The sequence below is a fragment of the Gallinula chloropus genome (assembly GCF_964237585.1).
Source record: "Gallinula chloropus genome assembly, chromosome: 24".
NCBI classification, from domain to species: domain Eukaryota; kingdom Metazoa; phylum Chordata; class Aves; order Gruiformes; family Rallidae; genus Gallinula; species Gallinula chloropus.
This window is the reverse complement of record NC_140109.1, coordinates 5,392,787-5,405,997: the sequence shown is the minus strand read 5'-3', so window position 1 is coordinate 5,405,997 and position 13,211 is coordinate 5,392,787. Positions and strand designations below refer to the sequence as shown.

General features: G+C 45.2%; 1 protein-coding gene across 1 annotated transcript in view; it reads right to left on the bottom strand.

Moving 5' to 3' along the window:
- Positions 1 to 13,211, bottom strand: part of FLI1 (Fli-1 proto-oncogene, ETS transcription factor) — a gene marked incomplete at both ends in the record, with an annotated part of 83,412 nt that overhangs the window by 6,151 nt on the left and 64,050 nt on the right. Inside the window, 1 exon segment of the mRNA XM_084274820.1 lies at positions 11,640 to 11,708. Within this exon segment, the coding sequence (XP_084130946.1) occupies positions 11,640 to 11,708 (69 nt within the window).

The window sequence follows — 13,211 nt, the reverse complement described above, 5'->3', positions numbered from 1 at the left end:
GGGCATCTTTGAGAGAGGGAGATGGCAGCCCCCAGCCACGCTGTCCCCAAAAAGAGGAGCCCCATCCGACAGCAAGGGGTGGCACGGTTGGAAACTGCCTCGCAGCCCAGTGCTGCAGGGGAACTTTATCCCTAAACTCAGCCTTCAGCAGCTGGCATTGTTTTAAATAATCTGCTGTTTGTAGGGGGGGTGTTTTCCTTGCTGGAAACCCGTGGTGCAAATCCCAGCTTCATCTGAGTTACGGTGGAGCTCGGGCTGCCGTGCTATCAGTGACTGAAATCGGGAGAGCAGAGATGAGGTCTGAAGGAACCGCTGGCTTTTCCCATGTCCTCTTTGCAGCCAGTCTCTGACTTTCATTTCTCCCCTGGGATATCCTTCAGAAGCATTACAGCTAGAGCTAGTGGAGCAGTGTTTTGGGAAATATTTGGAAGAAAAAGTGAAAGTTCTGCATTGAGAAAGGAAAAAAACCTCAGAAATATCCACCGAGTGAGAGGCTAACGGACAGTTTGGTTACAACCAGAAACACTTTGCCATCAGGTAAATTTAATGGAAAAGCCACCTACATGGTGATCCCATTCAAAAGAAAGGTAGCAATTAGTTTTCCAACAGAAAATTCTTGTCAAATCGGGAAAATAAATACATTCCTTTCTAAAAATGAGCAGAACTCCTTGGAAATTTTCCATTTTCTTTTGGGTCAGATAAATGACCGAAATGAATCAACTGCTACACATGGGTTGGTTGATTCAGATGCAGCAGCATGTTTTGAGTAAACACACAGGCCATCATCTGGATAGATGATCATCATCCTCCTCCAGATGGAGAAACTTTGTCACAGAGGGGGGGCTGGCATTGTCATAGAACAAGTGTAAAATGCATTTCCTGAGGGTTTATTTTAACCAAAAAATGACGCAGTTGCAATCAGATGTGCTGATCAGACGTGTGTTGCTGTGGCTCCTTGGGCTTTGCAGGATCAGGGCTCAGTTCTCCAGGTAAGTTCAGCTAAGCCTGGTCAAAATCATCACTCAAAACCTCTTTGGGTTTCCTTGTAATGGTCATTTTAGGATGTAAAGGATCAGCTTGGAAGGATGGTGTGGATTTTTAACCCAGCTTTAGCCATGTGTGCGTGTTTAACCCTTTGCCTCAGTTTCCCCTATGTTGTATGGATTATGGAGTAAAATGTGAGCCTACATAGGGGCAGCCAGGTGTGAGTTGTTAGGAGGAGACTTTGCTCTGAGCGTGACTTTGCCATGGTAAGAGGGATTAAAAAAAATACAGTTAACTATATGGGGATTGCTATTGAAACATGTTCACTCAGCTGGTGCTAGTTTCCAACTCTTTCTCTCCCTCTCAAAAAAAAAAAAAAAACCCAAAACAAACAAAAAAAAACCCCAAAAAACCAAATCCACTAAGCTATTTTTGTTTTGTTTTCAGAAAAAAAATCCCTGCAACGTGAAAGAACCACACCAGCCCTCCCAGCTTCCAGGCCCAGGCTCTAAAGCTGAACGTGTTTAAAACAAAATGGAAAAGGCAGAGCCAGGGAACCTATCCAGGGACTCGAGTTTCTGCAAAAACAATATCGTTCCCAGGACCTGACGCCCAGTGGCTCGATGAGATCCTACAGAACTCCAGCCAGACGGTTAGTTACAGGGAGAGTCTTATCTGTCACTAAAACCACTTGGATTTTACACCAAAAACTTGCCATGCTGTGGAAATTCAATTAAAAGGCTTGGACTGAGGTCGTCTTCTGGTGTAAATCAGCAAATAGCTCTGGTGAAGTCAGGGGCAAATTTATACCAGCTACAGATCAGGTCCCCAAGTCTGTTTTAGACTTAAAAGGCCCAGTGGAACAACAGCCCTATGACAAATGTGTGTTCAATACAAAATGGAATTAAAGAGCAGAAAATAAATCATAGATGCTTTCAAGAAATGTCATTCTGCAGCTGTCTGGTTTATGTCCAGAAATTCCCCGGAATGAATGCATACTCTATTATGAGTAAGGTAAAGGATATTAATAATGCTTTGCACTTTCATAGCACCTTTCAACTAAGGATCTCACAGCTTTGCAAACATTCACGCTCACAGCGCGCCTGGGAAGTAGGTTAAATATCATTTTATTTATTTACATGCATAAAGGCGCTTTCCTCAGGCTTTAGCTGCCTTTTCCAGACAAAGAAGCTTTCCCAGAAATCAGCCTATGTGGAACAGACCATGCAGCACTGTTCTCCAGACCTTTTCTAACCTTGGTCTATACTTTCTCACCTCAAACATCCCTCAGCTCCTACCTCATCACCCTCTGTGCCCAAGTCCTCATGCTCTGCTGTGCAAATCCCCTCTCAAAGTCCATTGATTCCCCTGGAAGCAGGCATAAATCAGGAATAAGATGGTAGTGAAACAGCCTACCAGGCTATGCGGGAGGCTGACAACAGGCAGAAGGAGGAAGATCTCTGGGCATTAGGTAGGCTGTCCCATAAAGTTCAAGAAACAAGCTAAATTATCCAAACCTCTGCAGTTTCTTCTTGTCAGACTGTCTGGTGTAACAAAAGAAGGGTCTCAGTGTGAGGCAGAAACCTAGGAGTGTGTCCCATGGATCCCCTGGAGATTGAGGGCAGTGGAGGAGGAGAAGGGCTGCCCGTTGTGCTGTGTAAGTGTGGGAGGTATGGTGCTGCAGTCCAGAAGATAAGGCAGGCTCCACTGAACCACCAGCCCATCTTTACAGACACCCACCACCTCTCATCTTGCAGCTTGAGTGCTACTTCACCCCCAGTAGCCCATACCTCTGGATCATATTTGGTCTAAACAGACTAAGAGGCTCAAACATTGCTGGGGGTCAGATGGACAGGCATGCACAGGCTCACTTCCCTAGGAAACGGGACTTCAAATCCCCAAGCAGAATTCCTCACACCACAGCGAAGACCTTCCCAGCTTGAATGCAGGCCAGCAAGCAAGCCATTAGGGACTCTGTGTTTAAGATATGATGTATTAAAGAGTAAACCCTCTCTGATAAGCTTTTAAAAGGTCTTAAAAAATCTGAGAGCTTGGGACAGAGGGGAGAAGCAAGGGAGGAGGGATTTCAAGTGAACAATAGACTCACAGTCCCGGTGCTTCCTGAGTGGCTGGGTAAGTGCTGACAGCCCCTTCACCCCTCTCTCTCCACAGGAGAGACCAGATTCAGGCACTATTTTGCACTACCAGCCTTGTTACGGAGAACGATGGGCTGGTAATAGCCTCATGGGTCATTTCTGGACTAAATGCTTTATGGGCACTATAGGGAAATCTTATTTGAAATGTCATCTGTGCTGGCACGGTGCCCTTCATTGTGAGCAAGGCTGGAAAGGAACAGCACGGTGCATTTATCGTACTCATGGCATCACTGGCAGCAGCAGCAGCTCTTTTCCAGCCAGGCACTGTCTGTTTCATGAACTGCTGGGGCCTCTGACGGAGTCTGACTTGCTGACATGGATGAGTAATAATGCCATTTAGCCATCATCTAGTGGATCCCTTACCCACTGGATCTTGGGGTGCCTTTACCAAAAAAAATTGTGAGATTTGAGGTGGGCTATGGGATCCACGGGATTCTCCATGCAGAGCATGGTCTGGTTTTTGCAGTGAGTCCTTGTGCTTCAGAAGGAAGAAAGGATCCAGGCTTGGTGGCTGGAATTTAAATTAGCTTCTCTAAATGGGGAAAGCAGAACCAGGTGTCCTAGGGGATCCAGACTTGTGATTAATCTAAGTGGTCACTTGGGGTCTATTTCGTGGCAACTACTTTATAGGGAGAGAGAGAAAAGAGGGCACAGGACCTCACCACTCTTCCTCCCAAGGTGAGGTTGTATGTGGTGGCACTATTCTGGTACCTTGGAAAAGTCCCAATGTAGGCACATGGGAACAAAAAACACTACTGCTGCAAACCAAACATGTAAGCAAGGTCTGCCAAGCTGCTGAATGTCCAGCCCTCACACTCCCGTCATTTAACCTCCTGGAGATCCCATTGAAGAGGTGGGGTTGTGTTTAAAGCCAGTTGGAGAGAAGAAACCCAGACTGTGGATTTCTGGAGGGGCAAGGAAGCCAAAAACACCTCCAACTCCTCCTAGAAACATTAGACATGTTGTTTTAAGTGGTGGCAACAAACATAAAGTTGCAGAGTCTGTAAGGTTCTTCCCAGGCCTACTCTGACTCCAAATATACATACTGAATGCTCAATACATATGTCTCAATGGGTGGACAACCTTACAATGTCAGCAGCAAGAGATTTGCTTAGACAGAGTTTTTCTTAGCACAAAGCTGTGGATGCAACCATTAGCCTGTAGGAGGTTTGAAGGTGTGGGGCAAAGATGTTGGAAACTAGAAAGCAGAACAGGGTATGAGTACTCCTCCATCCTTTTCAAGTGGCTACAAGAGGTGGTCCATGCAAGGCAGTGATGAGCTTCCCATAACGTTTAGCCCCACAGCACGAGTTACATGTGTGTCATAACTGTGTACACCAAGGCCTCAAAATCTCACCTACAGTATCATTTGTTTTGCAATTAATTGCTTTTCAATTCACTATTCCTGCTAATTAGAACAATTATGACTTAGCATGTATGCTGTGTGTCATGCTGTACATCATTCACAGCCAGTATTACTATGGACATTCTCATGGTTTCCTAAGACTTTCCAGTGCCTTCAAGCACCAAACCCATTCGTTTCTCCTTCAAGACCACAGCGTCCTGCTCCTTGCACTGAAGAGTCACCAGTACAAGGATCACACATGGGATCATTTGAAGTCTCACCACTAAGAGGAAGCAACTAGCTGACTGCAGAATAATTGCAAAATAACTTCTACATTATCAGTCTACTCGATTATTTCACAATGAAAGAACCCTGAATCATCACATATCTTTCCATTGCTGGTTTACAGATAAGAAACTGACACAGAGACCAAAGTCCAGGTTGGAACAGCATTGGGCTTGGACCTGAAGTCGACTCAAACCAGCTGAGAAGGGACTGGCTGTTGGCATTAAGAAATCTGTTGCAAGGCATGGACGTGAAGAACATGTTTAACTCAGGGAATGTCTGAAAGCTGCTGCCTGGTTATGTGTTGCTATCCTTATGGAAATACAGATTGGAGGGGTCAAACTTTTCCAATTTAACTCCTGTTCTAGGTTGGATGGAAGTGCTGTGGCTGAAGCCTACTTATTTCCAGCATCAGATGGGATCTGGTGTTCAACATAGCACAGGCAAAGAACCGGGATTCAGGATTTTCAAAGGGGACTCCTTCAGCTCGTGCAGCCAGGGCCATGCTCAGCACCGTCCCTTCTGAAGCAGGTCACTCCAGCCTCAGCTCTGTAGTCCCTCTCCCTTGTTAGACCCTGTATGGCAGGGGGATGTGAAGGAGCTCCCCTCCTACACGCCACGGCTCTGGAGCCTGGAGCTCTGCTTCAGCTCAGAGGAAGGCTCTAGCCTCCAAAACTTTGGAGTCACTCCCTGTTTGCTTTGAGCCACAGGCGACAGCCCCCAGTTGCGCGAGCGTGGCCAGATAAACATCCCAGAGCCGTGCAGCGGTGCAACTTCCCGATTCATGCCCCAGTTACCCTGCACAACGCTTACAAAGGCACATTATGAAGAAAAGGAGGAAGCCATGAGAAGAGGTTTTTTTGTTGCAGTTGCTTTTTGGGGGTTTTTTTTAAGAAGTCCCAAGGCACAGTGCACGAAGACCCAAGTATGCGTCCTAAGAATCCCTCCCAGAGCCAGCTTGGAAAAGCGAGTCACTCCGCGGTCAACACACACGTTACCAGGCTTCATGGGGCTCCAGTCATGAGCAGCCACACGTGGATGGCCACGCTGCTGAGCAAATAAAACCCACGGCCAAACAATCACATACACTGCAAGGCACGTTCCCTTCACACACAGACATCCTCATCCATCCAAAGCACACACATGTGAGTGTGTAGAAGTACATAAGCGGGTGCGTGGGAGGGAGAGGGGGACATGGGACACAAAGAATTAGCACTCTTGCAGCGTGCACTTGCTGAAAAATGCAGAAGTAAAGGAAAAGAAACGCATATTCATGGAGAAAAATGCTAGACACAGCAAGATGTGTGAGAGAAAAGGGAAGACACACACACACATAGCCCAGCTCTGTTTATTGGGGGTGGGGTTTTTAACCATGTTTGCTCATTTAACTTGTTATCAGGAAAGAAACAAATTTACTCTTGTCTGAGTGAACAGCCAAAGAGCTTTCCAAGAGGTTGGTTGGTTTTTTTTTTTTACAGGAGGGACTGCACCCCAGCAAATGTGTAACCCACACACACCATGTGCAATAACATCGCTTGCAGTGCACCCTAGGCAAAAAAATAATAGCTCTTTTTGCTGGGAGAAAAGGAAGGATAATGGTTACTTAGAAAGTGCTCCAGACAAGCTGTCAGGTTGAATTCAGAGAACTGGAGTCTACTCTGGGACAGCGCTGGCTCAGGGTGATCCCTTGTGAGTTGGGTTTCCTGCCTGCTACAGCTTAAAGACAACGATTCTTTGTTCCCAGTTTTTCTGGTGAAAAAACACACGCCTGCCTCTGAAGAGGGTCAGGGAGAAAGCAGACAAAACACTAACTCTGGAATTTCAAAGGAAAACAATTTAAAAAAAAAAAGGGGGGGGGGGGGGAAGAAAAAATCCAAGAGCTGTAGCTACTGTCTCTCCTGAAATCGTAAATCCCTGGTTTGGCCACACAGCCACAAGAAAAGAAGCACCAAAAAAGCCTCCCCTTCTTCAGCTACAGAGCTAAAAATGGGATATTTCATCACCAGGATCATCGACAAATGTTTTAGTCTGTACAGACAATTAAGGGAGTAAAGTTGCAACTGCTTTTTCTCTGACACCACCGAGACTCGAGGCGGCGGGGTGGTTATAACCTTTGCTGTGGACAAGGGGCCTTACCAACATCCTCAAAAGAAGGATTTGCTGAAACTGGTCAATATTTTTCACATGACAACCTTTTAGACCTGAAAAATGGACTTTTTAAGGGAAGAATTTTATGCAGGAATTTGAGACGCTCTTCCTGTGGGAACTTTGCTTACACAACCATGCTGCCTGCAGTCTCTTTGCCCCTCTCCAGCCCCCTGTAACTTTTGAACCTCTTCCCCCCTGAAGTGTCACTGAATTTGACAAAGGGAAGAGATGAGCTGATGAGAAGACGATTAGAAGGCTGGAGCACCTTTCCCCATGAGGAGAGGCTGAGGGAGCTGGGCTGGTTCAGCCTGGAATAGAGAAGGCTGTGGGGGGACCTTACAGCAGCCTTCCAGTCCCTGAGGGGAGCAGAGGAACAGGAGGGGAATTGGCTTGTTCAAGGGCAGAGACTGGCAGGACAAGGGGGATGGAGTGAAGCTGTGGAGGGAAGGGTTAGATGAGAGATTAGGGGGAAGGTTTTTACAGAGAGAGTGGTGAGGAGCTGGAACAGGCTGCCCAGAGAGGGGGTGGGTGCCCCATCCCTGGAGGTGTTCAAGACCAGGTTGGATGGGGCCCTGGGCAACCTTGTGTAGCTCCAGGCCTGGAGGTTGGTGTCCCTGCCTGTGGCAGGGGGGTTGGAGCTCTGTGACCCTTGGGGTCCCTTCCAACCCAGACCAGTGTGTGATTCTATGATTCTATGAGTTTTAAAGAGCTCTTACAAATTTAAAGAAAACTGCTGGGAAAAGAGGAGAGAGATTGTGGTCCTGAGAGTGAGAAAAACGGCTGCACAGATTCATGTTTTGTCAGGTACCAGGGAATCTGCCTGAGAGAGATTTTTTAATTAACTCTCCAACATCAGGAAATTCTTCCTTAGGGGCTCACAGAGAACATAGGTATGAAAGCCTGTGAAACCACTCTATGTGAGTTTCAGGGCTCACCCATTTGTTTCTGTCTTCTTAAATTTGTCAACAACCAAACAAAACATACAAGGAAACACACCTCATAGCCAAACATCCTCATTGTCCAAACCAACACTTCTATAATGCAAGCATAAACATGGGATAGCCACAGAGTAAAGCCTTAAAATCAGTCCCCTACATCCCTTTGGCCTCCTAAAAGTTGTTATATGTGACTTTCCATTTCCCTATGGGAACTCATTTAAATGACACCATTTAAAATCTCCATGGACTGGGGTAGATAATTTGGTGTCAGATTCTCCTCCTCTGACTCCAGTTCCTACAGTAGGTCAGTCATTGCTCCAAACAGTCACAGAAAATGAAGCAGACCATCTCTCCAGTGGAGCACTGGGAGTGGGACACAAATCTTTCCACTCAGCCATGAGAGCAACCTCATTTCATTTTCCAGAAAATCTCTCTCTAGCCAAAAAATACTGGTGACTTTCATTAGAGTAATTTATTTCTCAAAGGCAGCTGAAGACAATTTGTACCAATGACGCTAAATACCGTACTTTGGAGTGTTTATGAGGCTGAGAAGCAAAGAAGCTCAGACAACAAGAGCCCTTTGAAAACGACAAGGTTTCTACCTCTCTGATCTGAGAACAAAATGCTTTCTGCTCCAGCTGTGTATAAGTTTATAGTATCTGCTTCTGCCGTGAAAGCAGTTTAGCTCTCCTAAAGCAGGTTCCTCTGTATGAAGAGCCAGCATTACAGAAGAGAAGTGAGAGGGTAAAAAATAGAAGGGAAAAGGGAGCAAAATCTGCAGCTGCAACCAATTCTGTCTCCAGAGCCACGGCATGAAACCAGCTTGGTGTCCTCTACTCCTGGTCGACACTGTCCTTGCTATGGCTATGGATCATGTCCTGTTGCATCTGTAACGAGCCTGGGACAGCGTAGAGCTGGATGCTACACCTGAAACATCTGCATCCCTCTGTGATGCAGCTGTACCCTTTTCTTTTTACCATGTGAAGATCTTTATTTACAGTACATGCCTGGAATATCTTGTATAAAGCATAGGCTAAGCATTTCTCCATGCCATTACCTTTGTGATCTTAGGGAACATGGAAGAAAAATTACAGGTGTGAAGAAAAATAGCATTTCTTTCCTGTCTCTGACACATAACTGCACTATTTCATCACCTCCTCCTGCTGCTGAATCCTCGTGGGGAGGTGGTTAGAAAAATCTATTTGTCTGGTTTTATTTGTGTGTCTGGTTTTATTTGTTTGTCTGGTTTTATTCACAGGGATAGAGAGAAGTATTTATGGGGTTAGTAGATTCAAGATGCATTAAAGAAAAATGTTTAATCTTCTGAGGAGTTAGGGAGACAAGGAAAAAAAAACATTGAAAATCGTGATTTTCAACCTGAAATTCCTTTTCCAAAAGAATATCATCACCTTAAACAAGCCCATTAAAAAGCCTTAAAACAAAGCAAGGAAAATCTTATTGCCCAACACACTACACCAAGGCTGAAGAATTCCAAGTCCAGTGTGATGTCCATCATGAGTTTCTTCCATGATATTGGACAAGACACTTCACACTGCTCCCCTAAATCCTTATCTGTCAGTGTGTCATGTTCATGTGTCTCTTATCCTGCTGTCTTATCTCCCAGATAGCATTTGGAGCATGAATCAGTTAGGGTAGGGTGAAAGGGGTATCTGAGAGGAGCATTCAGACATAGATTGAATGCAGAAGAAACTGATGCATTGCAGGAAGAAAGGGCAGAGGAATAGATGGGATCTCAGCATTTCTATGCTAGTTCTTCATTTTTATTTGGCTGTCCCTGGGGTGTGTTCAGGCCTTTATTGACACGTGATGAAAGCACCATGTAACGTAAAAACACCGAGCTGACAGAAATCAAATGCAAACCTCTGCCTGCTGCACTAAAGGAACGCACTTGAGGGCAGTAAAAATGGAAGAGGGAGGGACATTTTTTTCCTCCCCCACCTCAAATTTCATTCTGCCTGAGCAGAATGGCCTGATGTGCAAGGATAAAGAGTATAAAGATATTCAGAGGGGTGCAGTTTTACACAGAGTATTTCTCTTTAATAAAAAAATTTTTAAAAATAAAATAAAATAAAAAAATCATGGCTTTCTTCCTTTTATTTTTAGCAACCACCTGGCCTGAGACAGAAGGAGCACGATCTTGGCTGTGTGTGCATGTTTATGGGGGCAGGTTGTGGAGGAACACGTGTGTGTGCGTCTGCTTTAGTCAAATGGGAGCGAGCCCAGCTTTTATTAACCTTCAATAGACCACTGTCAGCCTCCAGTCAGTCACAGAACAGCCTCAGTGGCTTTGCCTCTGTAATGTACCATGTTTTACCAACTAATGCCTGTCTCATGAAGAGAGAGCGGCACGTCAGCAGAACAGGCAGCTTGAGTGGATTAAGTTATATGCTGGACAAAAGAAGCTGCTGTAAAAACCAGCACTGATATTGTATCCAGGGCCCGGGACAGATGTTGGAGATGAAATGTGGTGCAAGGAGATAGAAGTGCTGGCTCCAAGAGCTAGTGGATGCAGCAGCCAGGCGCTCCCTGCAGAAGCTCACTAACTGTGTGAACTCGGTTTGCTGCAGCCTTCCAGTGAAATGGGGGGGGTTTCTCTCTCTCTCTCTCTCTTTCTCTCTCCAGCTGCTTAAATAAAAGACTTTCTGCCTTTTCCCGCTGTTCTTTGAAATGCAAACTTGTGGCTCCTCAATGAAGCCATGTTCTCCTGAAAGGCTCAGAAATGTTTATACAGGAGTTGAGGAAGCTGTCTGGAAAGGAGAGCAGGCTGCTTCTAGGTGGGTTATCTCATAGGGCAGACATGGGATTTCATGCTTTTCCCAGAAGCTTTTCAAATGGAGGAGCTGAACAGAGTTCAGGGAATGAAATCAATGCTCCTGCAGTTGCACAAAGGGAAAGGGAGACCAAACTCAAGGCTCTGAGTCCTACAGAGCAAGTTAAAGCACACAGGACTGGATTTTTGCTCTTGAACACCCTGTTTGCTCTCTAGAGATTCAACTGTCCCATGATGACTTACTGATGTAGGTAAGGGATGTGCATCAGGCCCATCACACTTCTCATAATTGCATCCGACTGAGAATCCAGTTTTTCATTAAAAATAATAGGACTGTGGCAGCAGAAGGAAACTCAACAACCCTGGCTGAAGGATACACAAACAACTCAAAAGCCCAAAGGATTCCCAAGTGCATTATTAACTTTTAAACTTCAAGTTGCCTAAGCTCCATCTCCATGATCAGGATTTCTAACAGATTAAAAAACAGGGGTTATTTGAAAAAGAAAATCAAAATGTTCCAAGTGTCAAAAGAAATACACTTGGTCTTCTTTGCTGGTTGAAACTAGTTCACAGTCATGAATGGTGTTGGAATTCAGTAATGGAATTTATGGTGGGAAAATATTATCTTTTCAACTATGAACTCACTCAGAGTGAAACAGCATCTCAGCCCTTGCTAGACATCTGAGACTTCAAACTGTTTCACATCAAGAACAGAAAATACAGTGTTGGTTCATCAGCTCAGTAGCACACGAGTGTGGAAACAGCAGATACAATGGTTTGTGCTGTGATGGTGGCTGGAGCAGCAGAGGTGTGACTTTCAGGGTGGATGGAGCTGGGAATTGTGAATGATCCCATTGTAACCGTGCTGCGTGTGTGTGACACAGCAGAACGCTTTCATGTCAAGGATGTTATAAAAAAGGTCTGGGTTTTAACCAAATTCAAACCATGGTGAGAGCACAGGGAGCCAGGGTGTTTAGACACAAAAGACTGACCTTCTTTGGTGGCAAGACGTGAGGAAGCTTCTGTGTGGGGTGAAGGATTGTAGGCCAGCAGTGAGTTATCTATAATGAAAAGAAAAAGGATTTATTGCAGTTTGAAGGTGCTCTGCCAGTAGGCAACCATCCAGCAGGTAGAAAATGCTATCACTAGGATCTAAAGAGGAAATTTTTCAGGTCATTAGGCACACATTTGCCACGATGGCTATGAAAGTCTTTTAAAAGCTCTGCAGCTGTGTGTCACCCACATGCTCCTGTTTCTCCACTTGCAAACCAAGACAAAGACATTTAGTATGACTGATGTAAAAAGGTGAAGTTTTATTGTACATGTATAAAGCTATCAGCAGAGCCTCTAGAAATTATTATGGCACAGACTGTGTTACAGGATAAGGAAGAAACTTTTCTCTCCATTGCTGTGACAGAGGAATTGTCTATTTGAGGAATATACAGTAGAAGTGACATGAATTGCACTGTCAGGGACCTGAACATTTTTAGTGTGTCACATGCTTGGGTTTGGGCCAAGAGCAGCAGAAATTGCACTGGTATTCTAGCATCTCCCATGCTTTTTAGATTTTGAAAGAAGCTTGCTCAGCTCAGAGTGGACTTTCCATCCAGCCCCACTTGAAATAAAAGTGTTTTGTGCAGTCTGGTGGAAATGTTCGTTTCTAAGCATTCTACTTTGGTTCTTCTGCAAACTCTCCTGGAAGTGGAGGAAGAGGCCCTGCAGGCTCTTGGAAGCCAGCATGTAATACACATTTCATGGTTGTCTAGTTATATGTGTTTACCCTACATAATCTTCTAGGCTCACCTTTCCTACAGCTCTTTGAAAAAGTTTCTGCTGCATCAGGCGGTGACATTTCTGACAAGGCAGAGGGGTCCTTCTGTGTAGGGACTGAGGACATGAACTTGGAGCAGACACCAATCTTGCTATGAGTGGGTGAACACTAGAACAGAAGTGCTTTTAGAGACACTTTCTGCTGTTCCTATCTACACAGCCCTCTACTCAGTGAGATTCAGCCCCATTTAAGGTACCTGGAGCAAGCAGGGTAGATTCTGCACATGCTATACTGAGCATCCCCAGATTCTTTGGCAGGGTTAGGAGTACCTCTTTTTCAGGTACTGTGCTACTAACTGATTAAGATCTTGTGACTAGGCCATACAGTCTTTACATTCCTCTAATCCACATGATCCCAAATAACACTGACCTCGCTTACTCCTCAGTAGTAGTCACTGTACATCTCGCTTTCCTGTGAGAGCCAAGGATTAGGCAGCTCACTGCCAGAAGTAATAGCCACTGCAGGTGCTGGCCTGTGTTCCTATAGATTACTTTTCCTCCCCAAGTGCAAACAAAGCCAAAGACACAAGCCAACACATTCACAGAGGTAGAAGGTGTCAGAAAACAAAGTCTACTCATAGGAAGCAGAGGATGGATGCTATCAGATTCTGTAGAACAGGGCATGTTTCAAAAGACCAGGGTTGCATAACTGGGAGGTAAAGAGGTCAAAGGGATCTCAAGGGTCCCTTGACTGCAGAAGTTGTGTGGCCAGAGTGATTGCCTTAGATGTTTAG